General features: G+C 34.4%; 1 protein-coding gene across 3 annotated transcripts in view; it reads left to right on the top strand.

Annotated features, from left to right (window-relative positions):
• Positions 1–20,811, top strand: part of Acsl3 (acyl-CoA synthetase long chain family member 3) — a 73,437-nt gene extending 52,626 nt beyond the window's left edge. For all 3 annotated transcript variants that reach the window (XM_027941766.3, XM_071619595.1, XM_071619594.1), the window contains 13 exons: positions 144–321; positions 1,336–1,445; positions 2,266–2,404; positions 3,865–4,015; positions 5,249–5,372; positions 5,605–5,676; positions 7,151–7,290; positions 8,564–8,736; positions 9,931–10,005; positions 11,030–11,221; positions 12,544–12,658; positions 14,292–14,449; positions 19,800–20,811. In XM_027941766.3, the coding sequence (XP_027797567.1) occupies positions 144–321; positions 1,336–1,445; positions 2,266–2,404; positions 3,865–4,015; positions 5,249–5,372; positions 5,605–5,676; positions 7,151–7,290; positions 8,564–8,736; positions 9,931–10,005; positions 11,030–11,221; positions 12,544–12,658; positions 14,292–14,449; positions 19,800–19,957 (1,785 nt within the window). In that variant the 3' untranslated portion in view covers positions 19,958–20,811. The remainder of the gene's footprint in view (positions 1–143; positions 322–1,335; positions 1,446–2,265; positions 2,405–3,864; positions 4,016–5,248; positions 5,373–5,604; positions 5,677–7,150; positions 7,291–8,563; positions 8,737–9,930; positions 10,006–11,029; positions 11,222–12,543; positions 12,659–14,291; positions 14,450–19,799) is intronic.
• The last annotated feature ends 4,016 nt before the right edge of the window (positions 20,812–24,827 follow it).

The raw sequence follows: 24,827 nt of genomic DNA, 5'->3' as shown, positions 1-24,827 counted from the left end.
CAATTTCTAGCTTTTTATTGGGCAAAATGTTTTATGCAGATGTAATATGCTAGTTATTAAATTTGAAACATTCTGACTTCTGTCTGTAAATAATATTTTGTTTATATTAAAAGCTATTTGTATCTTTTTTTGATGTTTATTAGGTTATTCTGGGAAATTATAATTGGCTGTCCTATGAAGATGTCTTTGTCCGAGCCTTTAATTTTGGAAATGGCTTACAGATGTTGGGTCAGAAAGCAAAGACCAATATCGCCATCTTCTGTGAGACCAGGGCCGAGTGGATGATTGCTGCACAGGCGTGTTTTATGTATAATTTTCAGCGTAAGTAAGCTTTCTTATTTTCTGAAAGAGTGAACTTTTGTAATTTGGGAGAGGTGATTTTTTTTAAAATTAAAAGGTTAACATTCTTGTATCCAATCAGTGGAGAACTCTTTGTTAGGATTTGGATATTTTGGTCTCTTGGAAAAGGAATCAGTTGTGGAGTAAATTGTACCTGTCAAATGTAGTAAGGGGACTTGATTCTTTGCGGGGGTGGGTGTATGGTGCTGGGAATTGCATCCATGTCTTACATGTGCCAACCAAATGCTCTTACATCTGAGACACATTCCCAGCCCTACTTGGACCTATTAATAGGAGACTTTCTGGGTCTAGGGAACTACATCTGTACCTAGGGCTTATTGCTCTGCTGCCCTCTCTGAGGAGCCCCTGTTGAAGTTACTGGCATCTCATTAATGCCACTTCGGTCAGTAGCAACAGTTGACCTCTAAAACATGTCCATGCTGAAACTGGTGGACTTCAGGGTGCTTAATGGAATGATTGGTAATTTTAATATTGTTGTTATTTGGACAGCAACTATGATGGGTCAATCTGTGAGATGGTCCTGGAAGCTTAGTTCAGAAATCTTTCATCTTTCAGATGAAACAGAACAAAAACTTTTCACCAGATTTCTTGCTGTAAAATCTTCCAATTTTTCTTTAAATAAGCATTGTCTTTTTGTTTTCACAGGTTTGGATTTGCATTGTTTATTTTAAGAAGCTTTAAAAGAATTATTTTCGAAGTCATTTTATGTCTCACGTTTTTCAGTTAGGCAGAAAGTAAAAAAAAAATCCATGTTATTGTAATATCTGTAGGTGAAACAAAACAAAAATAAAAATTTGATTAATACTTCAAAATAATTTTAGGAAACATAACACCATTTCTCATGGACTTATTTATTTAATAATCTAGTGTTCAGAAAGCTCCTTTGTGACTCACATCCATTTCCAGGGATGCTGTTTGCATTTGGTAGTTCATGAGGTGTTTTGAATATCTGACTTGTGTTTCTTTTCCTTGTAGTTGTTACATTATATGCTACCCTAGGAGGTCCAGCCATTGTTCATGGATTAAATGAAACAGAGGTGACCAATATTATCACTAGTAAAGAGCTCTTACAAACAAAGTTGAAGGTGAGGATTGTAGTTAATTTACTTCAAAATTTTTACTATGATGAACCTTATTATTGATAACTTAGTTCTTTTTTGATCTTTTTAACATTTTTAATATTTTTGCAAGCTTTTAAAATATCAGATTTTATTCCTTTCCTTTGAAATAGAAAACTTAGATTTCATATATATTCAGATAGACTCGAGTTACAAATTGCTAATAGGCCTATATCTAAATTGAAGAGGCTACAACTTTTTCTTGTATAATACTCCTTTATTTTCTAGTGTATTTTAAATAAATTTGTTATTTTGAAGGGCTATATTTAAAATCAGTAATTCACTGAGTTTAAATCACTGAGTAATGATGATTTCTAGGAGAAATCTGCCCAAAAGGGAGATTCTTAATAAAATAGGAAAAGGCTATCTTTAGTTTCTAGATAGCTTCCTCTAAAAAGAGCAACATCTGGGATATTCTTTTAAAATAAATTTACAAGAGAAATCCCCCTCCTCCTCCTACACCCTCTCCTTATAGCTCCTTCCTGCACCCTTCTCCTTTCTGGCTTTGCCTCTGCAAACTTTACCTTGTATTTACCTGCCCATTTTGTTAGGCAGTAACTTTGTTGATTAGGATTTGACCCAAGAACAGGGTACACACTGTAAATCTAGTACAATGCAGTAGTGAGTTAGACCAGTATTTATTGATCTAAAAACAGATCTTTAGCTAGTGCACGTCTCCCTCTTGCTTTTTTTGAGGCAAGAAATTAATAAGTCACTGAATATAGTAAACTTCTTTTATTGGATCCTGAACTGTTTGAATAGGAATGTGGTGAATGTGTTTTTCCAGGATATAGTTTCTTTGATCCCACGCCTGCGGCACATCATCACTGTTGATGGGAAGCCACCGACCTGGTCCGAGTTCCCCAAGGGTGTCATCGTGCACACCATGGCTGCAGTGCAGGCTCTTGGAGCAAAGGGCAGCATGGGTATGTCACATTTCCCTCATTCCTTATGTGCAGTCTCCAATCACCATGTTCTCCAGAATTACTCCAAAGATTTGATTCTCAGGTTAGATCAAAAATCACATTTGTCTAGGCATAGTTGGGGAAGGTGGGCTCTTCTAGAAATACTTTTCATCTTGCCTTTGAAAAGAAAAGTTTAAGGAAAGCACCAACATCAACATTAATTTATTGGTATTCTGAAAATAGTACTTAATTGAAATGAATTTTAAAACTTTTTCCCTTACATCATTCATTTTTCTTGTTTCCTTTTTCTGATAGTTTTGGAGAGTTTATAGTTAATTTTATAAAGTGATGCCATGATGCCGTTTGCCCATGTGAATCACTGTTATTAACAGATGGCTAATCCTAGAACTCCTCCTTTTACTTCCTGCTCCAACTGTAACCTTCTAGAGGGGTCAGATATTTTCCTCCAATGATAAGCCCAATTAGGAATGGTAAATCTAGAAGTTAGGATTGTCAAATAAGCATTAAAAAAATTAGAGAATTTACAATTGTTTTGAGATGTTGCAAAGTCTCCTGGGATATTTGGACTATTTCCTCTGAAGTTCAGAGACAAGGACCATCATCAGAGTTAGCAAATGTCATCTTAGAAAGGGCAGTGTTTTGATATGGTGGCAGATAATTATGCTGTGAGCCGAAGGAGTGAATGCCAGATGCAGAAGTAGTGACTGGAGAGACAGGTGGTCATTCTCTTGGGAACCTGTTGAAAAGAGTTTTTTTTTCCCTTGAAGTCTGTATGTTAGGAAGTTCTTGAGTGTAACCAAGTGAATTTCACCTCTGTGAAACAGAGAACATTTTTTAGCAAATATCCAGATACCCTATTCTGTTTCTTAGTTGAATTACTAGAATAGCCTTTTGTCTCCTTAATTCCTTTCTATCTTTTCTAAATTTAGGTAGCCACACGGCAGTATAGTTCTCTTTGTCACAGTTGATGATAGCTATGTTTAAAACATGTTGATTTCTGTTTGAGAAAGAAATCCAAAGTCCTTAGCCTGGCCCTCTGAGGCCTGTGGAGTCCTGGATGTTCCTTCACCATAATTTCTGCCATTCTTCCTCTTGCTCATTCCATTCCATACATATTCCTACCTGAGAGCCTTTGTACTTGCTTATTTACCTCTACTTGGATTTTTGTCTTCCCAATTCCAGGTTTTCATGGCTCTCTTCCTCACTTTATTCAGGTATTCCCTAAAATAACTCTACAGAGAGGCTTTCTCTGACCTATCCATCTAAATAGCATCTACTGTCATTTTTTCACCTTGTCTTTATTTTCTTTATGGACCTAACCTGTCTGTCCCAATAGAATTTATGTCCTTTATATGTTGGCCACTGTATGAGTAATTGTGTTAACAAATAAATGATTATGAAAAAACTTGATGTGGCTGAATTTCTTAAAAGTATGCATTTTTTCTTTTCCTTCAATACAGAAAACAGATCTTATTGCAAACCATTGCCCTCAGATATTGCAGTAATCATGTATACCAGTGGATCCACAGGACTTCCAAAGGGAGTCATGATTTCACACAGTAACATCATTGCTGGTATAACTGGGATGGCGAAAAGGATTCCCAAACTGGGGTATGTCATAGTGAAATAGCACTGAGTAGTTCAGTATTCATACCTGTTGTTATAATGTTTGTGTCATTTTAGTATATCATTAAAGTATTTCTTCAGTCTATTCATAGTAGGCATTTCCTTAAGTTTATTAAAACCAGTTACAAAACAGTTACATGTATGAGGCTTGAAATGTAATTTGTAGGTTTTTTAAAGTGCATATTTTATCTGATTTTATAATTGTAAATCCCCTAGTTTAAATTATTTTAATCAGTTGGTATGGTTTCCCTACATACGTAGTCATTTTTATATCTAAATACAATTTAGGTGAGCCTTACAAGCATAGTGATTTTTATATCTAAATACAATTTAGGTGAACAGATAATCTAACCCGGAAATATTTATTAAGTTTCTGTATTTACAGTCTCTGATTTATGTTTTTAAGACTGACTCCAGTGGCATACGGTAGGGTATAATGAAGTGGGAAGAGACTGATGGAGGAAACTGGATGGAAGTTTGAGGGACTGTAAAGGAAACATCCTAGATGATATCAGTATTGTAATGAGTGATCTGGTGCCGTGGATGGATATTTTTGATGCCATTATGTATAGAAATCACACACATACACATGGAGTTACTGTGGGATTGAACTTGGGGATGGAGAGAAATTTTTCTTTTTTATATATATTTATATATACTTCAGGAAAAAATTAAGAGCAACAGTTTTCTTTATAATTTTTGCCTCAGTTGCCCTTCAGATTTTAGTTGTGGGGGCAGTTCTTGAAAAATATACACATAGGTATGTACATATTTTCTTACATGTTAAGATATTATTATTCTTAATTATATCTAGCTCCCAGAATAGGCATGTTTTCTGTAAAATTCCTGGAAGACACTTGTGAAATCTATTTGAGTTCTTTGGGTTGGCAAACCACTAAAGACCATCTCCTCCTTGGATTTCTTCTGTTCTCCTGTCTCCTCTTTCTATGTTTTAGTACTTTGTGTCTGTAGCACTCAGTGTGTGCCTTCAAGTAGGACTGGAAACAGCCACTGCCCAGGGTACCCACCATCTCAGTTTTAGGTTGGGCTGTAGTGCTTTTTTCTTAATATTCTATGTCTGTTTGTCTGTCTCAGTGTTTCTTTTTCTTCCTCTAACAACAGGGAGCCCAAACTGATACTTTATGGCCCTTCCATGTGCCTTCTGTGGCAGGGAGAATGCACCTGAACTTTGCTTTTTATATCTCTCTTTTCTTTTAGAGAGGAAGATGTATACATTGGATATTTGCCCCTGGCCCATGTTTTAGAATTAAGTGCTGAGCTTGTTTGTCTTTCTCACGGCTGCCGCATTGGCTACTCTTCACCACAGACTTTAGCAGATCAGGTAAATCTGTCTATAACTTGAAATACTTATCTAGAATAATTAATTTTTAGCAATTTTTTCCTGTCAGTATGACACTATATTAGAAGAATGACAATCATTTAAAAATAAGCTCTTTTTAATTGCTCTTTAGAATATAAGTACATTAAAAGGATAAATTTACAATAGGCTTTTTTAATCTAAGAATTCCATTGAGTTTTTAAAATAAGGATCACTTTTTCTTTCTGTTTCATAGTCTTCAAAAATAAAAAAAGGAAGCAAAGGGGATACATCCATGTTGAAACCAACACTGATGGCAGCTGTCCCGGTAAGAATTGATGATTATTTAATATTGAGTACTAAAGAACTATCAGCAACCCCACTTGACAAGGCAGCTTATGTAGGATTTATTCCATATCGAATATCAATATTGCCTTAAGTGTTATGATAGATTTACTTACTCTTGCTTTATCTTTTTATTTACTAAATACTCAATTTAGTTTCAGCTTCTACCTGATACAGTCAGTTAATTTACTTAAATAGCTTCCAAAAAAAAAAAAAACAAACAAACTTTATTTTTTATTTATTTTTATGTGGTGCTGAGGATTGAACCCAGGGCTTTGAACGTGCTAGGCAAGCGCTCTACTCCCAGCCCCTTAAATAGCTTCTTGTTAAAATCATTTTTCTGATACCTATTTGCTGATTAGTAGAAACCTTAAGTAAAGTGCAGTAGGAGATAGGAGGAAGGAACAAGGCCACTTTTTTTTTTCTTTTTAAATATTTTTATTGGAGATAGACACGGTACCTTTATTGTTATTTATTTTTATGTGGTACTGAGGATCAAACCCAGTGCCTCACACGTCAGGCAAGTGCTCTACCACTGAGGTAGGCCACATTTACCTACACATATTCCCTCCTGAGTCCTCAGAAAGTCTGACCAAGTTACCAAAAAGAGTGACAGAGAAGCTATTCTAACTTTGAATTACCTGAGAAGTTCCATGAATCCAATTATAATATGAGAGTGGAATGGGTCTGGGAATAAGATAATAGATAAGGGACAGCAACGATTTTCTGTCTGTTCCTCATGTGGGCTTCATGTAGTTTTCTCATTTTGCTTTGAAGTGTTGGGTACTTGAATGCTCAGAACAATATTATTACATAGTTCTTCCAAAATCAAATGTAAATGGTTAGTAGTTTTGGAATTTGTGTGAGTATAATTACAATTTCCTAAGTAGTAACCTACTTTAAATTCTTAGTTCACTTAGAAGTTAATGTAACTTAAAATTGTAAAGGAAAAATTATTTTTTTATTAAAGCAAATTGCATTTCAGACAAGGGAAATTTCATGGGTGCAGCATTAAAAAGAAAACCAAAAACCAAAGAACAAAACAAAAAATGCTATCTATGATCCTTTTGTGAATGAAATAGGTGGTACGTCTATATATTTATGTGATAATTTTAGGAGATTTTAAAAAATATTTCAAATAGTTGTTCATTTATTTTATAAATTTAGTTTTTAGTTAAGAATAAGTAAGATAAACAAGCAAAGCAATATAAACAATTACTAATGGTATATTCCTGCCTTAAAGCATTTGTTTTTCTTATTCATTTGTGTATCTATTTCTGCTATTAAATACTATTTGCAGAAATCTCACTTTTAAGCTAACTGTGACTCTATTTAAAATTCTTGTCTTGATAGAATACATCTTTGAAAATGTCTTAATATTGATAGAAATAGCAATTGGTGGTTATGTAAATACATGAGGCAGCTGATATGATATCATTATTAACTCATACATGTAGGAAATCATGGATCGGATCTACAAAAATGTCATGAATAAAGTAAATGAAATGAGTAGTTTTCAACGGAATCTGTTTATTCTGGCCTATAATTACAAAATGGAACAGATTTCCAAAGGGCATAGTACTCCACTATGTGACAGGTAAGTAAAGGCCCATCTACTCTCTATCCCTCTCACCCACTTTCTATCTTCCCTTCCTATTCCCTTTGGTAAGTGAAGGGTTGTTAATATGATAATTGTGAGAAATAAATTTATTTTTAAAAGTCAAAGGACTATTTAAAAATTTACCTTCATAAGAATTTGAAATTTTTCACTTATAATTTTGTTATATTTAATATTATGCTTAAATTTTATCACATTTTTGTTTTAAAATTTAATTCAATATGAATATAAAGTGATAACTAAATATAATTAATATTTCATGTTTAAAGTTTTAAATGACAGGTTTTACCCCTGCCTATATTCAGTAGATTTATGATTTTCTTATCAAATAGTTTAGAAATTAGAATATGAAGCTATTACATTCAAATTATTTTTTATGGGAATATAAATACAGTTTTAAGATGCTTCACATTATTTAAAATTTTATGTTTTTTCCCTGCCTTACTTTAATTACCTATTTTTAGTGAGATAAAATAATTGCTATGGGAAGTCTGTTCATCTATCTTTTCTTTTTCAAATGAATTGTCACTTGGTCTTAATCTTTTTCAAAGTGTCTGCCATCCCCACCCCATGCATTTCTGGGGATGGAACCTAGGGTGCTGCTCATGCAAGGCAAACACTCTACTCTGAGCTACATCCCTGTCTCCCTCTTCTCCATTTTTTGACTGAGGTGTAGTAAACCATCTCTAACGTGCATTTTCAGAAACATATCAAAAAATGTTTGCATTTTTTATTCATACCAAATACTTTGCCAGATTTTAAATAAGCAATAACCACTTTAAAACTTCAATTATCCTGAACTTTTTTAAAAAAATTAGATTGCTGTATCATAGAATTATAAAATTCTAATTAAGTTAAAGCAAAAAATTAATTTGCCTTTAATAAATTTTATAAAGATGTGAGATTGTTTAGTATTAATATATAGTAAACAATGATAGATATTTTCACACATACGTATAAAATGATATAAGTTGCTCTGGCCATAAGGGATTTCCATTACTTTATAAAATTAAATCTGGCAATTTTGAGTTCAAATGTTACTTGAAAATTTCTTAAAAGGAAGCCATACTTTTTTACCTGGTTGATGATATACTAAAAATAAGATTTAATAGTGAGTCATGATATCTTCTGAATTTGGATAGGTAACTTAATTTTAAAATCTCATATAACAAAATTGAGAGGTTAATCTAAATATTTGAAAAAATTCCATTCAGCTTTAAAATCCTTTGATTCTCCGATTAATTTTTTTTAGATTTGTTTTCCGCAAAGTTCGAGGCTTGCTAGGTGGAAATATTCGCCTTTTATTGTGTGGCGGTGCTCCGCTTTCTCCAACCACACAGCGATTCATGAATATCTGTTTTTGCTGTCCTGTTGGTCAGGGATATGGACTCACTGAATCAACTGGGGCTGGAACAATTACAGAAGGTCAGTGTTGTCCATGAAATGTCCTCTGAGTGCCATTGGAGGCTGGGGCACAGCTTTAGGCCTTTTTTAATTTTTTATAATATATGAAAGAAGAAAGAAAGTAAGGTTTTTGTGTAGCAGAATAATGGTAAATTCCAGATACTGTGATTATTACTATTGGTTTATTAGGATGTATTATGTGGATCAGTAGTCAATAATTCATTTAGAAGAATTTTTAATATTAAACTATGGGATGTATAATATTAAAAATGATCAACATTCTGGAAAAGAAGCTTTAGTAACAAATGTTGCTTGTATTGTATACATTAGTTTTCTTATAGCAGTTATTAAATTTCTTCTTTCTAGAAGAAATTTAATTTAAATTTTAATTTTAATTTCTTCTAGAAGAAATTTAATTTTCTGTTAAATTTCTTCTTTTTTCCTAGTTGTTTGGGTAAGTGTAGTAAGACTCAGATTCCAGAAATGTTTATGGGAGCCTTCCTAAGTATGTAGAGAAATTATATTCAGGTCTAGATAATATAATGCCAGAGTTTATCATGGTGTCATGGTTGAGGAGGGGCTCTTCTACTACCTCTTCAGTGGTTCCTGGCGAATCTCATTTCAGAGAATTCTACTCCTAGAAGAAACTACTGTGCATTTTCTAGATAGTGATAGAGGCTAAACCTCTTAACTGAGCAGTTTTTCCCCCCTCTTTATCACGAGAGCTTCTATTACACCTTTCTTATGTCTGGTCTACTTTGCATTGATTTTTTTATATTTCTGTGTCTTTGTTGTGTTCTCTATATTTTACATATTTTTGTAACTTACAAATATCATTTGTACGAAATAAACAGTCCTAAATACATTCATATGGTTTCTTCTGTGGATCCTTAATTTCTGATTTTAAGATTTAAGCTTAATGTGTTATTAATCAGTATCAGTATATGTTATAAATAACAGTCTTTGATTTCTGATATTTGATGATTTTCATGGAGAAAATTTGTTGTAGTAATTCATAATAGTGTCTAGTAATTTGGGGTTTGCAAAACACTCTACGGGTCAAATAGTACCCCTGTGTTGGCCTCACAGCTGGCAGTTTGCAGCTTTGCTGTTCAGGATGCTTTAGGGCTGTCTAAGCTTTTCATTTTTCGTAATGTAGAAAAATCAACTCATTAACTACTGTTCTGAAATAACTTTTTCCCCTTTGCATCTTAGTGTGGGACTACAATACTGGCAGAGTGGGAGCACCATTAGTTTGCTGTGAAATCAAATTAAAGAACTGGGAAGAAGGTAATAACCCATTTTAACCAGAGCATTAATTTTTATAAGATTAAATTGTGAAATTAGAAGCATACTTCATTTTCTTATTTTAGAATATAAAATTACCTACAGGTACTCTTTTTTGTTATTTATAATAGTTACATTTATCCAGAAATGTCAGATACATTTATTTTGCTTGTTTCTATAGAATTATAAATGTTTTTAATTTTGCTTATTATCACATAAATACAAGTAAGATTATGGCAAAAACTTGAAATGTACTAAATGCATAATGTTAATAAATTAGGAGTGATCATAACATTATTTTATAGAAGCAGAATCATAAAATTAATCCTTTGAGGAGTTTTACGTGTTTTTTTTTTTTTTTTTTCTTTTCCCTGAGGACTTCAACTTAGAATTTGTCAGAAGGAAATTTTCTTATAATCCACATAAGTTTGTTTGTTGCTTTTGCTCTTGAAAATACAAATCACTTTTTAAAAATTTATTTGATCATATTAAAGTGTAAAAATTGCCTATGATTTATTGGGATGTACCTTTCTTATATTCAAAGTAAAGATAAATCAGTTCTAAGGCTCCAATTATTTTTAGCAGAATTAATGATAATGTTCAATAAAATTAAGCTTTGAGTCAGTCTGAAGTTTCTGTAAGAATAAATCTTCTACATCTATAGTAATTTAGTTTTATACATGGATTTGTTCTATTATTTAATTCATGACAGTACTTTTATTGCTTTATTAGCATGACATTTAAGACTATAGAAACATTTACCTGTGTAGTATTTGTAATTTATGTAGTAGATTAATTACATTCTTTTCCCCCTTGTAATAGAGCTTAAAAGCATAAATGCTTAGGGTTAAGCAACTGAAATATTGCCCCTGGTTTTTATATTGATACACCTCATTCAATCTCTATGTTTGCCTTGTTTACTTTAGAAAACTCTGGATTATTCCTATTAGGAAACTGATAGTGTTAAATGTTCATGTGATACATATAGGATAAAAATGGTGAATTAACTCTTAAATTATTCTGTTAGGTGGATACTTTAATACTGATAAACCACACCCCAGGGGCGAAATTCTTATTGGTGGCCAAAATGTGACAATGGGTTACTACAAAAATGAAGCAAAAACAAAAGCTGATTTCTTTGAAGATGAAAATGGGCAGAGGTGGCTCTGTACTGGAGATATTGGAGAGTTTGACCCTGATGGTTGTTTGAAGATTATTGGTGAGCCATCAGATTTTTTTTTGAAAGTGAATGTTCACTTGGGCTTATGCTAGAGGGCTGTGTTTAGAGAAGCTGCCGTCAGTGCAGGGGTATATCTTTGTGTAATGTTGGTGTGGTCTGCTATGCCATCTCTGGAATATAAAAACATTTTTAGTAGGAACTGAGGATTTATGAGGTTTTACTTTGAGGTCTCAAAAGCTGCAGCATTGGTGTTTTTAGTTACTCTTAGGTGACTTTACCATTCTGTCCTGCTTCTGTAGGGAATGCTCCTTTTTGTGACTTACTTGACATCTATAGATTATTGGTCAGGGGTTTCCTGTCTGAACCTAGTCTTACCTTGCCCAGTTAAATGAAGGAAATCCTGACAGCTCCAGTGCTATGGCCCATATGGTGTGAAAAATACCTTCCTCGGCTTTTCTTAGGACTTTTTGTGTTCATGACTATGCTGGTCATGCTAACTAGAAGCCTTGAAGGAGGTGAGACTCTCCCTTTAACCAGCTCTCCATACCTGTTTCATAGCCCAGAGTTAGCTTATGAGATGTGCTTCAGAAGTACACTCCTCCTTTCACTGTCCTTCTTGCTATGTTCATAGGTCAGGCTGTTCTGCCACTCTGTTCCTCTCTGTTGTTTGCTTGTGTCCCCACCCTTCTTCGTGCTTCTCACTGATACTCTATGGTTACTAACCATAGACCTTGCCCGATCACTTTCTTGCTTAAAATCATTCAGTGGCTGCTCCAAGTTCAGTTCAGGGTGCCTCTGCCAAATGACCATTGTTCACCTCCTACCTCTTTCTTTTCCTGTCTTCTCCCCTATCCTGCAATAATACAAGCTGACCAGGTTCTGGCCTTTGCCAGTGCTGTTCCACTTGGCTACTTCTCACTCTTCCCTTCAGACTCAGCTCAGACTCCACTTACAGAAATAACCCTGAATCTACAGGTTGGAGAGACTTGACACTTAGCACTACCTGTTGTATTGGCATACTATGTTTCTGTGTTATGCCTTTCTTCAGACAGAATGAGAGCTTACTGATGGCATTTCATTTCTTTTTCCTGGTATTGATGAATACCAGGAACATACCTATTCAGCAGAATACACCTGAAGCCCTCATGATGGGGTTCCTTAAATAGAAGTTAATTATTTTTCTTTAAAAGAATATTTAATTCTATAAAAGTTGGAGCCCAATTTTATTATGTTTTTAATTTTAGTATAGCTGGTAATGTTTAATTTAGCAAAGTTAAATAATTTGATAGCATATTATTCAGGGAGTGGCAGGTATTTACATGTATTAATATTCTCATTGTTTTTCCCTCCCTTTTGCACAGATCGTAAAAAGGATCTTGTAAAACTGCAGGCAGGAGAATATGTTTCTCTTGGGAAAGTGGAGGCAGCTTTGAAGAATCTCCCACTGATAGATAACATTTGTGCATATGCAAACAGGTAAGAAAGTAGACTTTGTACTATTTATACTGAAAACACTGGGTGTGCCATAAGCATTTTCAACCTGTATGGGCTTCTTTGTAAAATTATTCTAAAAACTCTTTCCCCTCCTCTGTGATTTCTGGGAACAGTCTCCTTCTTACAGCTGTAGCTGATCCTATGTGGTAGAGCATAAAATAAAATAAAACCTTTCTTATGGGTGCTTAGATATTGTTAATTATCTGTCTCTTTGCCTAGGGAAGTTTCACAGAACCAGCCTGAGGAAAGAGGAGTAAAGAAATGTCAGCAAGTGGTCCTCTGGCTAGTACTTAGTGCCCTGCTTTCAGCTCGAGCTTGCTTAGGCCCTGGCTTGTCAGTGGAGCCAGGAATGACCCACCTACAGCTGTGCATCATGGTCCAGATGATAGCAGAGAGCTGGAAAGGGGATTTAAAGTTAAAATCTCAGATCTACATTCTTGGGAAATGTGTTAGAATTTCAGATTAGAACTCTTGATTGCATTTTTCATAACAGTATTGCACAGCATAATTATTCTCCGGTGATATAATGATCAGATATTTTGTGGGTATAACTGTTGACATAATTGGAAAAAGAAAATCGGGTATCAGAAAAACCAATTTAGAAATGGACTTTGGTGTTATAGCCCAAGTTAGGGATGAATTTCAGGTTGAATACCCCTTATTTGAAATGTTTGGGACAGGAAGTGTTTCTGTTTTCACAGTGTTTGCAAAGGATATTTGCAAAGACTTGACTGACTGAGCAAGCTGTACTTTGATTTATAAATGCTTCTGCCATTTAATTAGCCAGTTAGTATTTTCTTTAGTGAAACTACAGATCTGGATTTTACTTATAAATATCATAAAATTTTACCTTTAATTATCACAACTGTTCTCCTCTTCTTGATGCTGTTACTATTCTTCCAGTTACTATTTTATAAAGTCTTCAAAAAAAATCTCTGCCTTTGAGCATACTCAGAGTTCAGAGTTCCTCAGTGAATACAGATGTTCATACTAAGAGAAAATGAATGTAATGATGTTATTTTGATTTGCCACCAAATTTTTTTAGATACAGTTCCTAATATATGTCAGATTTTATGTTTGTTTTACCTGTTGCTATGAAATACTGATTTTTTAAGATAAATTATTTATTTGCAATTTTCTTTTCAAAAAGGTATATCCAGCACTATTCACATTAGTTATGTATATTTGAAATTTATCATGCAATGTCAGATTGAACTTTTAAATAGTAAACTCTCCCCTAGAATATATTATAAATCAGACAGTAAAACTGGCTCTTGCTTGAAAAAAGTATGTCATACCAAATATGGCACATGCATTTTTTTGTTTTGTTTTGATACTAGGGATTGAACCCAGGGGTGCTTTCCCACTGTGCTACTCTCCTACCCATTTTTATTTTTTATCTTGAGACAATTTTACTAAGTAGCTGAGACTGGCCTCCAACTTGTGGTCCTCTTGCCCCAGCCTCCTGAGTTGCTTAGGGTTACAGATGTACTGGCACATGCATTTTAATAAAAAAAAAACAAAAGATTTAGTTATAAAATATCAAGGTATCAGTAACTTCACTTAACTCATGATACTATCTTGTTTCTCGGTTGTTGTCCTTTATGTATTTCAGCTACCATTCTTACGTCATTGGATTTGTTGTGCCAAATCAAAAGGAACTAACAGAACTAGCTCGAAAGAAAGGACTTAAAGGGACTTGGGAAGAGCTGTGTAACAGTAGTGAAATGGAAAATGAGGTCCTGAAAGTGCTTTCAGAAGCTGCTATTTCAGGTGAGTGTTTTGTTAAACTAACTCTTAAGAACTGCTTTTCTTATCGGTTTAACCTGTCATATTATAGGAGTTTGGGTACATCATTTCCTGCTCAGAAACCATTTCTACTATTACTAGATAGAAGAATATATACTTACCAGTTTCCATTTCAGCTCTCCTACAGTACACACAAATCATCCACTCCTACCAACCTGATGTACATGTCTCTTTAATATTGTGATCATTGTAGCCTTTGTTCTCTCGGATGGCCCTTTCTCCACTTAGCTATTCTTCAAGGCTCTCCTGAGCTTCTTAAGCATGCCAGCTCACAGTGAAAGGTCTAAAACTCCTTTTGGAATTGTATACATTGTTAATGTATTGGCAGTTTACTATATTGATATGTCCTATACTGTCTCTCTCTCTCTCCTTTTTTTTTTTGGTCCAAGACTAAATTGTTGATTTGGTAAAAACAGCAGTATCTTTTGAGTTAAGCATTAAATGTAACACAAACATGCATTTTTAGTTTACCTGAATATGTTATGTAAGATCATGAGAAATGTAAATTTGCATTGAGACAAAAGGAGTAGTTATTGTGGCCCTTTATTTCAAGAGTATATCAAGATTGAAAGTAATTTTTAGGTAGCAGAAAACTTTGAACCAATGCTAAATTGATTTAATTAATTAATGGATGTTCATTAAAAACCTATATTATCTCCCAATAAAGTGAAATATCCAAACATTAATAACTAAGCATAATATACTTTTTTGCTTATTTTTATATAATAACGTTTTTGAAATATAATTAGTCTGCCGTACAGCTCACCCAATTAATATGTGTAATAAGATATTTTTTAGTTTATTCATTAAGTTGTAGAACCATTACCACAATCAATTTCACAACATTGTTATTACCCCACAGAGACCCCATACCCGTTAGCAGTCATTCTCCCTTATAGTATGTATCAATGATACTTAATTCCCTTTTATTGATATAAATATATAGATATATAACATATTACATAAATGTTATATGTCATATAAATATTTGTTATATTTGTATTATAAGTGGATATATGCCGCATTTTGTTTAATACATTCATCAATTGATGGACATTTCTTTTGTTTCCACTCTGGGCTGATGTGAGAAATGCTGCTATGAACATGCAGGTTCAAGCTTTTGTATGAACATGTGTCTGTTTTTCTTGGATAGATTCCTATGAGTGGAATTGATTTGACATATGTTAACTTTATATTTAAACTGTTTTGAATAATAGAAGAGTCAAAACTATTTTCTAAAATATTTTTTTCCAGTATTTTGCAATATGTTGGTACTATTTTACCTTCCCAAATGGGCTTATCAGGGTTTCAATTTTTGTACATTCTCATCAACACTTGCTATCATTTGTTCTTTTAATGCTAGCTATCCTAAGTGTTATCTTCTTATGGTTTGGCATTTCTCTGATGGCTAATGTCAAGTATCTTTTAATGTGATTATTGATGTATATCTTCTTTGGAAGGTGTTTATTCAGATCTTGTCTCCCTTTTTTAATGGTACTATTTGTCTTTTTAGTACTGATTTGGTATGGATCTTTTACATATTCTAAATGCAAGTTGATGATCAGGTATATGATTTGCAAAAATATTTGTCCGCCTTCTGTGTTCTTATGTTCTTGATGGTGTTCTTTGAAACACAAAGTTTTTAATTTGTAGTTGTACAGTTTATCTCTTCTTGCTTTTGCTTTTGGTTTCACATGTAAGAAATTATTGCCTAATCGAAGTCACAAAAACATTCCCCTTTTTTCTTCTAAGAGTTTTGTAGTTTAAGCTCTCATCCATTTTGAATAGGATTTTGTATATGATAGAAAGAAGGGATTGATCTTTATTCCTAAACAGAAAACCATTTATCTATATATAATATCTATCTATATCTACATCTATTAAGTGATGTATTGCCAATAATAGGCTTATGTGATTGTGGGGACTTCCTAAGCAAAGCCTGAAATGTGTAGAGCAGACTTTGAGAAAGGGTAGGCTGGACTTTCAGGCATTAGCTGAAGCTGTTTTTGAAAGGCAGAATTTCTTCTTGTTTGTAGAAGTCTCATTTCCACTCTTAAGGCCCATCAAACTGATTGAATAAGGCCCAGTAAGATTGTTTATACTATAAGAAATATCCTCACACCAATCCCTAGATTAGTGTTTAATTGAATAACCAGGCACTTTAGTGTAGGCAGTTGAAACATACAAGTGAACATCACAAAGCATTCAGAGGTATCTACTTAAATCACAGTTTCCAAATAAAGGCAATAACAAAGTTTAGAATTTTGTCTAATAGGATACAATTATCCTGCTTACAACCAAAAACACTAATCCTTTCCCAGAGGAGGATGCAAATTCCTGGGATGATGTTTTAGTCATGTCCTTTGGTAGCCTGTAACTTATGTGCTGTGACTTTATTCAAGCATGTTATAGATAAGGGAATAAAAATATTCATAACTGAAAAAGAAATAGCTGTTGAAGAGTCCTCATTTGTCCAGCCTGCCCTGCAGTCTTGCTGTGTGTGATTTTTTTTTTTTTTTTAAAGCACTGGTTCAGGTGGTTTCAGTACCTACTGAAGAAGATAATTTTAAGTTGGTTCCTAGAGGAGAATGCTGACTGGTTTGAAATTAAAAAAATAATAATAATAATCCAGCAATTACTTTACAGTCTCCCCATATCTCAGTAGTATCAGACTCTGTCCATTCTGTCTTAATGATATGTGCCTTCCTGATTTTGCTCATGTGTTTGTATTTCCTCTTGGAAACATCTCCTGAAATACTTTTAATCTTTGAAGAGTCAAAACTTGTGTTCTGTCTCCATGTTTACTTTTACAACTAGAGTTAATAGATGTTTTTTTACTTGTAAGGCATCTTGTGCCCTTAATTTAGCACATTTATTTTTTTCAAATTTGTAGTGAAAATCATAATATTGAATTTCCATTTTAACCCTTTTTTAAAATTTTATTTTTTTATTTGTTCTAATTACTTATACATGACAGTAGACTGCATTTTGACACATTGTACACAAATGGAGCCCATTTTCTCCTTCCTCTGGCTGAACATGGTGTAGATCACCCCAGTAGTGTAATTATACATGTATATAGGGTGTTAATGTCTGTCTCATTCCACCGCCCTTCTTATCCCCACACCTCCTGCTGCCCTCCCTACAATCCAAAGTTCCTTCATTCTTCCCCACCCAACCACTCCACATTATGGATTAGCATCTGCTTATCAGAGAAAATGTTAGCCTTTGGTTTTTTGGGCCATCTTAACCAGTTTTAAGTGTAGAATTCTGTAATGCTAAATATATTTATATTATTGTGCAACAGATCTCTAGAACTTTCTTGCAGAACTGGTACGTTGTACACACTAAGCATTGATTCTCCTTTTATCCTTCCCCTGTCCTTGGCAACACCTTCCTATTTTCTGTTTTTATAATTTTGGCTACTTGACTTTCATGAATGGAATCGTAGACTATTTGTTCTTTGGCTTCTGGCTTATTTTGCTTGGCAGGATGTCTTCAAGATTTATCCGTGTAATGGCATGGAGCAGGATTTCCCTCCTTTGTAAGGCTTATCATGTTCCATTGTGTGTATATACTACATTTTTCCTTATCCATTCATTCATCTCTCAGTGGATATTTGGGTTACTTCCACCTCTTGGCTTATTGTGAATAATAGAGTGATGAAAATGGGTATTCAAATATCTCCTTGAATTTTTTTGGAACTATATCTAGAAATGGGATTGTTGATCATATGGTAGCTTTATTAATTTTTTTGAAGCATCTGATTATGACTACTAATTTACATTCCTGACAATGTGTATAAGATTTCCCTTTCTTCACATCCTCACTAACACTTGCCATTCTAATAGGGAGGACAGGGTATTGTGATTTTGAATTGCATTTTAGTATTTAGGTTCTTTTTTTTTGTAGTTCTTTGAATTGTAAAGTCAGGTGGTTGATTTGAGATTCTTTTTTAAATTTCCATATAATTATATATTTTTCCAACTGCTGTTGATTTCTAATTTCATTTCATTGTGGTTGGACAAGATGTTTTATATAATTTCAGTCATCTTAAATCTGTTAAGACTTGTTTTGTGGCCTAACCTGTGGTTGTCTTAAAGAGTGTTTCATGTATAATTGAGAAAAATATACATTTCTTACATCTTCCTTTGAGAACTGACCTTTTTATCATTATATAATGCCCTTTGGTCTTGTGTTATCTTAGTGTTATCTCTTGTGTTATCTGATGTAAGTATGGCCATCCCTTTGCTTTTCAGGTCCTATTTCCATCATGTATCTTTCTCTATCCTTTCATTTTATAGCCCAGGTTTGTGTTTGCAGTTAAAGTAAGTTTCTTATTGACAGCTTTTGAGTGTGTGTGTGTGTGTGTGTGTGTGTGTGAGAGAGAGAGAGAGAGAGAGATCCATTTGGTGATTTCATGTCTTCAATTGGACATTTAATCTATTTAGATTAAGGGTAATTACTGATCTGAACAGACTTAACTGTTGCTATTTTTGTTATCTGTGTTCTGTATGTCTTATAACATTTACCTTTTCTGTCTTCTTCTGTTGTTTTCTTTTCCAGTGCAGTTACTTAAAATGTCTTGAACTATGTTGATATTAACTTACCTCCAATCTCATAAAACTCTACTTTATATTCCTGCTTCTCCCTTGATGTTGTTACTTAAATACTACTCACTTTTTTTTTTTTTTTTGGCGCTAGGGATATAACCTAGGAGAGCTTTACCACTGAACTAAATCCTCAGCCCTTTTTTAAAATTTTGAGAGTGTCTCGCTAAGTTGCTGAGGCTGGCCCCTAACTTGGGATCCTCCTGTCTCAGCCTCCTGAATTGCCAGGGTATGCACCATGGGGTTCATATCACCTCTTTTTAAAATTGTGTTTGTGTATTTGCTAGTTAGCTTTTTGTCGCTGTGAGAAAATACCTGAGAAAAACAACTTTAAAGAGGGAAAGATTTATTTTGGCTTTTAGTTTTAGTCCATTGTTAGCCAGCTCCTTTTCCTTTGGGTTTGTGATGAAGCAGAACATCATGCAGAAGGGTGTGGTGAAGGAAAATTGCTCATCTCATGCCAACTGGGAAACGCAGAGGGAAGGGAGACAAGGGTTTGGAGACAGGATGGAGTTCCCCAAGACAGATACTCAAGCATCCACTCCCTTGGGCTCGGGTCCCACCTCCTGCATTCTCCACAAAAAAGATTCATGGGCTAAATGGTTGGGCATTTTGGTGGGTACCCCACTGGGGAAGTTATACTATTTGTTAAGAATTTTAATTATACAGCCTTAATGTCTTTTTTTTCCCCTTCATCATCTCAGCGAGTCTGGAAAAATTTGAAATTCCAGTAAAAATTCGTTTGAGCCCTGAACCATGGACCCCTGAAACGGGTTTGGTGACAGATGCCTTCAAGTTGAAACGCAAAGAGCTTAAAACACATTACCAGGCGGACATTGAACGAATGTATGGAAGAAAGTAATTATTCCCTTTTGGCGTCAGTTTGCTACAGTGAGCTCAGATCAAATAGGAAAATACTTGAAATGCCTGTCTCAAATTGTGAGGCAAACTCCATTCCTCATATTAAGCCTAAACTGTTCTTTCTCATGACATCACCATTTTTTAACTGACAAGATTAGTAAAATGTTAAGACAGCAAACTTGTGTCTGTCTCTTCTTTCTTTCTCCCTCCTCCAGTTTACCACCTACAATTGTACTTGTCAGTAGGAGAATTTTTCTGAATCAGATTGGGGAAGAAGTGATTTTAAAAACCTCAAGTTTTTAAACATGATTTATATGTTCTGTATAATGTTCAGTTTGTAACTTTTTAAAGTTTGGATGTATAGAAGGATAAATAGGAAATAATAAGAATTGGTTATGGGGGGCTTTTTTACTTATTGTATTTAAAAATACAAGGGTATCATTGTGAAATTATGTAAATTTCAAATGCTATGAATCAAATCATTGTTGAACAAAAGATTTGTTGCTGTGTAATTATTGTCTTGTATGCATTTGAGAGAAATAAATATACCCATACTTATGTTTTAAGAAATTGAGAACTTGTGAATATATGCCTGACAGTGTCTTCTTTATATATTTTTTATTAGGAATAAATGTAGTTCGGTTGGTATTGCATGACACAGATAGCAGAGAAGGGATGGATTTAACAGTACAGGGGACAGAACAGCCAGTGCCACACCAGTTGGTGATTGGTCCCAGTAGGTCACTCTCAAGATGTTCGCTGTTTTCTGTTTAGCTATTGAAATTAGGAAAATATCCAAAATTAAATCGGAGCAATTCTGAAAGATAGGGTAGAATTTTAAGAACAAAGTATAAAAAGTTATTCTTTATTTAATCATATGTACATTTACTTGTCTGTATGAACACATCAGTTGTGGAAATTATTCTACTCCAAACTCTTCCACTTTTAATACTTAATTTTAAAATTAGAATTTTTAGAGTAGTTTGCACTGGTGTGTGTGTGTGTGTGTGTGTGTGAGAGAGAGAGAGAGAGGGAGAGAGGGGAGAGAAAGACATATATTCAGGGGTGGTAGCTTATATTAAAAAGCACCTTTTCTTTCTATACTAGAAAATGAAGTAATTTAGAATGCTGCTTCTAGTAGCATTCTCACGAAGAGAAATTTTGGATACAAGAGAATTTAGCTTTATAATGAGGAGATTTAATATTTGATTTGTAGATTTTCATGTCAGTGTAGAAGCCGTGATTAAAACATTGCTTATATGGTATGTAGTAAGTCTTTCATATATATTGCTTGTCTTATTCTAGATATAAATAATATTGCATCATTTAAGATATGCTCAAATTAGGATTTAAAAAGTCATAGGCACTGCATTTTTCATGTCAGACCAACTATTTTCTTGATTCTGTTACTTTAGGCAATAAAAGGCAAAAAAGGAAAGAAAGAAAAAAAACATATGAACATAAATCTGTTCATCCAGTAGTGGGAATGTTGAGAGCAGCTAAGACCTGGTGGTTTTGGGTTACATAAAAAACAATGTATCTGAAGACAATGCAATACAGTGTTTTGTTTTCAACTTTTCTCGTATTGTTGTGTTATTGTATTGTGTTTTGGATGCTTTTTTCTTGTCATAGTTTAAATTTTAATAATGTTTAGGGAAATGCCAAAAAAATAAAAATATGAAAAAATACATGGAACTTCTCTATCAGGATGCTGTGATCTAAACATTAGTCCAGGGTAGATAGAAGCGTTTGTTCCTGATGCTTTGTCTTTAGAATATAAATGATTGTTCAAATGATTAAAAGGTTGTATTTACTTAGAATGAAAGCTTTAATGCTTTAAAGGAACGATATTCATTGACATGAAATAATACCAGTTGAATAGGTAGCTTATCACTGATTCAGAATAAAAATTATTTCTTTTCAGAAACATCTAATGAGGCTGTTTTAATCCATATCAAGTTCCATTTGTTTTCTCATTATTAACATTTATAATTCACAGTCTTAAAAATGTCAGATAGCAGGGTCAGATGTCACAGGAGAACAGGAAATGAAGTAGAATCCCCTTTCAAACAAATTATTCTCTAACTCAAACCATCTTTAATGACTTGAAAAATCCAATTATTTCAATACTCCCTTTCACGGAGAAAAGGTTGACCAATGAGAAAAAACAAAAACCACATCCATTCAACAATTATGAGAAAGACTGGTATGACCAGTTGATGTTTGAGGAGGAGAACTTTAAGGAATTTCAAATAAACTGCTAAATTTATATGCATATATAAAAATACAGTATGAATCCTAGAAGAATGTTGCTTCAGAACTATTGTTTTCTGGAAATAAACTATATGAAGAATCTATAGACGTTTCTGTCCAAGTAAGTTTAGCAGTTTATAGCACACTAGACTGGTGGCCACCTCCCCACCCCATGCCCGTTGGCATTTTTTTTTTAACAAATTGAATTAGAAAGGTTTTTTGTTGTTGTTGTTGTTGTTGTTTAACAGACAGTAAAACTGGAAGTGGTATCTACTTTTTAAATACTACCTTGTTTTTAAGTCGTGGAGTTGATATCCATGATGTTCTCCATTCTTATAAATTTTCAGCCATGTTTAAAAATGAATGAACTGGGAATAACTTTGTTTGCTACTAACACTACTCAAGGTTTCACAGGTTTTTAAACAATTAGTCCCTATGATACAACTTTAAAACTTTTTTGGAAAAAATCTGATGTGTGGGTTCCTTTTGTAAGACAATTTATGTACACCTGTGATGTTTTAAAGGGGGATCCACTTTTAAACAGTGTACATACTGGACCACACTGAAATGTAATGCATCCTTTCTATACTTGTTATTCACTCTGAGTTCATTTCCAGTGTATTCTTAGTTACTGGTGTTTTCTGCCTAAGAAAGTGCATCATAAAGAAGCCCCATAGTTATATTGGTATGGACTATTTATGTGTAACTTGACATGAAATTTGAAGAATAAAGATGTATAAAAAAATTAAAGTTTCTGATATTAAAGCTTCAGTATTTTAAAAATGTTGAAGAAAAAGAAAAGCTCTTCCTTTAAAAGTCAAACTTGAGTTGACCTTCCTGAAATACTTGCTGAAAAAGAAGTTTGGGGAATTTTCTTTCCTGGCCTATCCACCCATCTGAGGGGACATTTTTATTTCTAGAAGTTCTGTTCTTTGTTTCCTAGGATTCTTGTGCCTTGCCCTACCCCATCTTCCTTCCCTTTTGGTATTGGGTTCATGCTGTCAGCAGGTAAAAGTCAGTGCGGGTGAAAATAGAGATTGGAAGTAAACAGTGTTAAAACTTGTGGGGTAGAGAAGTGTGCCAGCAATAAAATGCCCACCTTTTGTGACATCATTTACTCCTGTGAATGGGGAGGAAAAATTTTATGCCATGATCTCAGGAGCTAACCCCTCCCTGCCAGTCAGGGGAAACACCCTGTGTAACTTGATGGTAACATACTTTTTATAAAAAAAGTACGCCTTTTTGTGTAGTCCTGCAGCAAACCCAGTTAAAGTAATTTTTTGTAAGCATCTGGAAGTTTCAATGTGTGTTTTGTATGTTTTGTTTTTTGTATTAACAATTGTGTCACTTTTCTGTTCATTCACTTGGCTCTATTTTAAAACACTGGTTGCTTAATACTCTGTGATCAAATATACACATCAAATATGAGGTAGATTTCTGGATCTAGATTCAGTTAACTTTCCATCGAGGTGACACAATTCGAAGGGGAAAAGTTTATTTTGGCTTGTGATTTCAGAGGCCTCAGCCCACCTCACTTGAGGCGAGGCAGCGCATCGTGAGGGGAGCTTGTGGAGTGAAGTTGCTCACCTCGACTGGCCCCGGGGCCTAAGGTCCCAGTGTCCCCGCAAGGGCATGCCACCGGTGACCTAATCTCCTTCCACCAGCCCCATCTGCTAAATTAAGTTCCGCCACCACTATCAGCTGGGGCCAGTCCTTCAACACAGGAGCCTAAAGAACAGGCTATGGACCAACAGCTTGATTTAAATAATAAAATGCATAGACTGAGAAGGAAAAGAACAAGCTCTGGTTCCCTGCTGGTCAGTCAACATGCTAGGTGTAGGCTAAAAACGCCTGTCCATTTCAGACTCCCTCTGTAAACCCAGTGCCATAACGTGGTGCCTGACCCATAGTAGGCGTTCAGAACTGTTGAGTGAATTAAAATGTTAACCAAATTATAGTGACAATGCATGTATGTTCCCCTAATGTCATGCCTTTTTCTAGTTCAGACTTTTATTCAAAACATTTTTCAGCAAACCCTTCCCCATTGGTGTCCTTAATTAGTGACAATCCTTTGAATAAGGATTGCCGATGAATCCAGAAGCGACTCCTCGCATTTGGTGATACCTTTTTATGTTAGCCCTCTGTTCTTTGTGAAGAAAGGAAAGGTTCTGCGTGGCTTTTTGTTAACCAATATTAGGAGATCTCAGCTTGAAGACTTTCCTGCATAAATTTTACAGAAATAGGGGTTCTTTACAGTGTGAGAGTTTTGATGGTGGAAGGTTTTCCGTGGTTCGTGCACTCGCAGTTTTCCTCTCTGAAGAGTGCCCTCTAGTGCTGAGAGGGAGGAGCTGCAGGTTTCCCACACTGTCAGCCTTCACGGGCTTCCAGCCCTGTGAGATCTTGATGTGCAGTCAAGGGCGAGCTTCTCCACAGAGCTCTGCCCCGCCCCACTGCAACCTTTTAAAACTAGTGTTCTCAGGTGATGAAAACGGCAGGGTCAGTCTTTAGGAAGGTAATTTATCAATACTTATGGTACTGGCTGCCTGTATGATTTTTCACTTGATTAAGGCAGTGGTTCTTTTTTGTTTCAGGATCCCTTTGTTCTGAAAGAAATGATT

The sequence above is a fragment of the Marmota flaviventris genome, chromosome 11 (assembly GCF_047511675.1).
Source record: "Marmota flaviventris isolate mMarFla1 chromosome 11, mMarFla1.hap1, whole genome shotgun sequence".
Lineage (NCBI taxonomy): Eukaryota > Metazoa > Chordata > Mammalia > Rodentia > Sciuridae > Marmota > Marmota flaviventris.
Note: the sequence above shows the minus strand (reverse complement) of the source record. Positions and strands in the feature narration are given on the sequence as shown.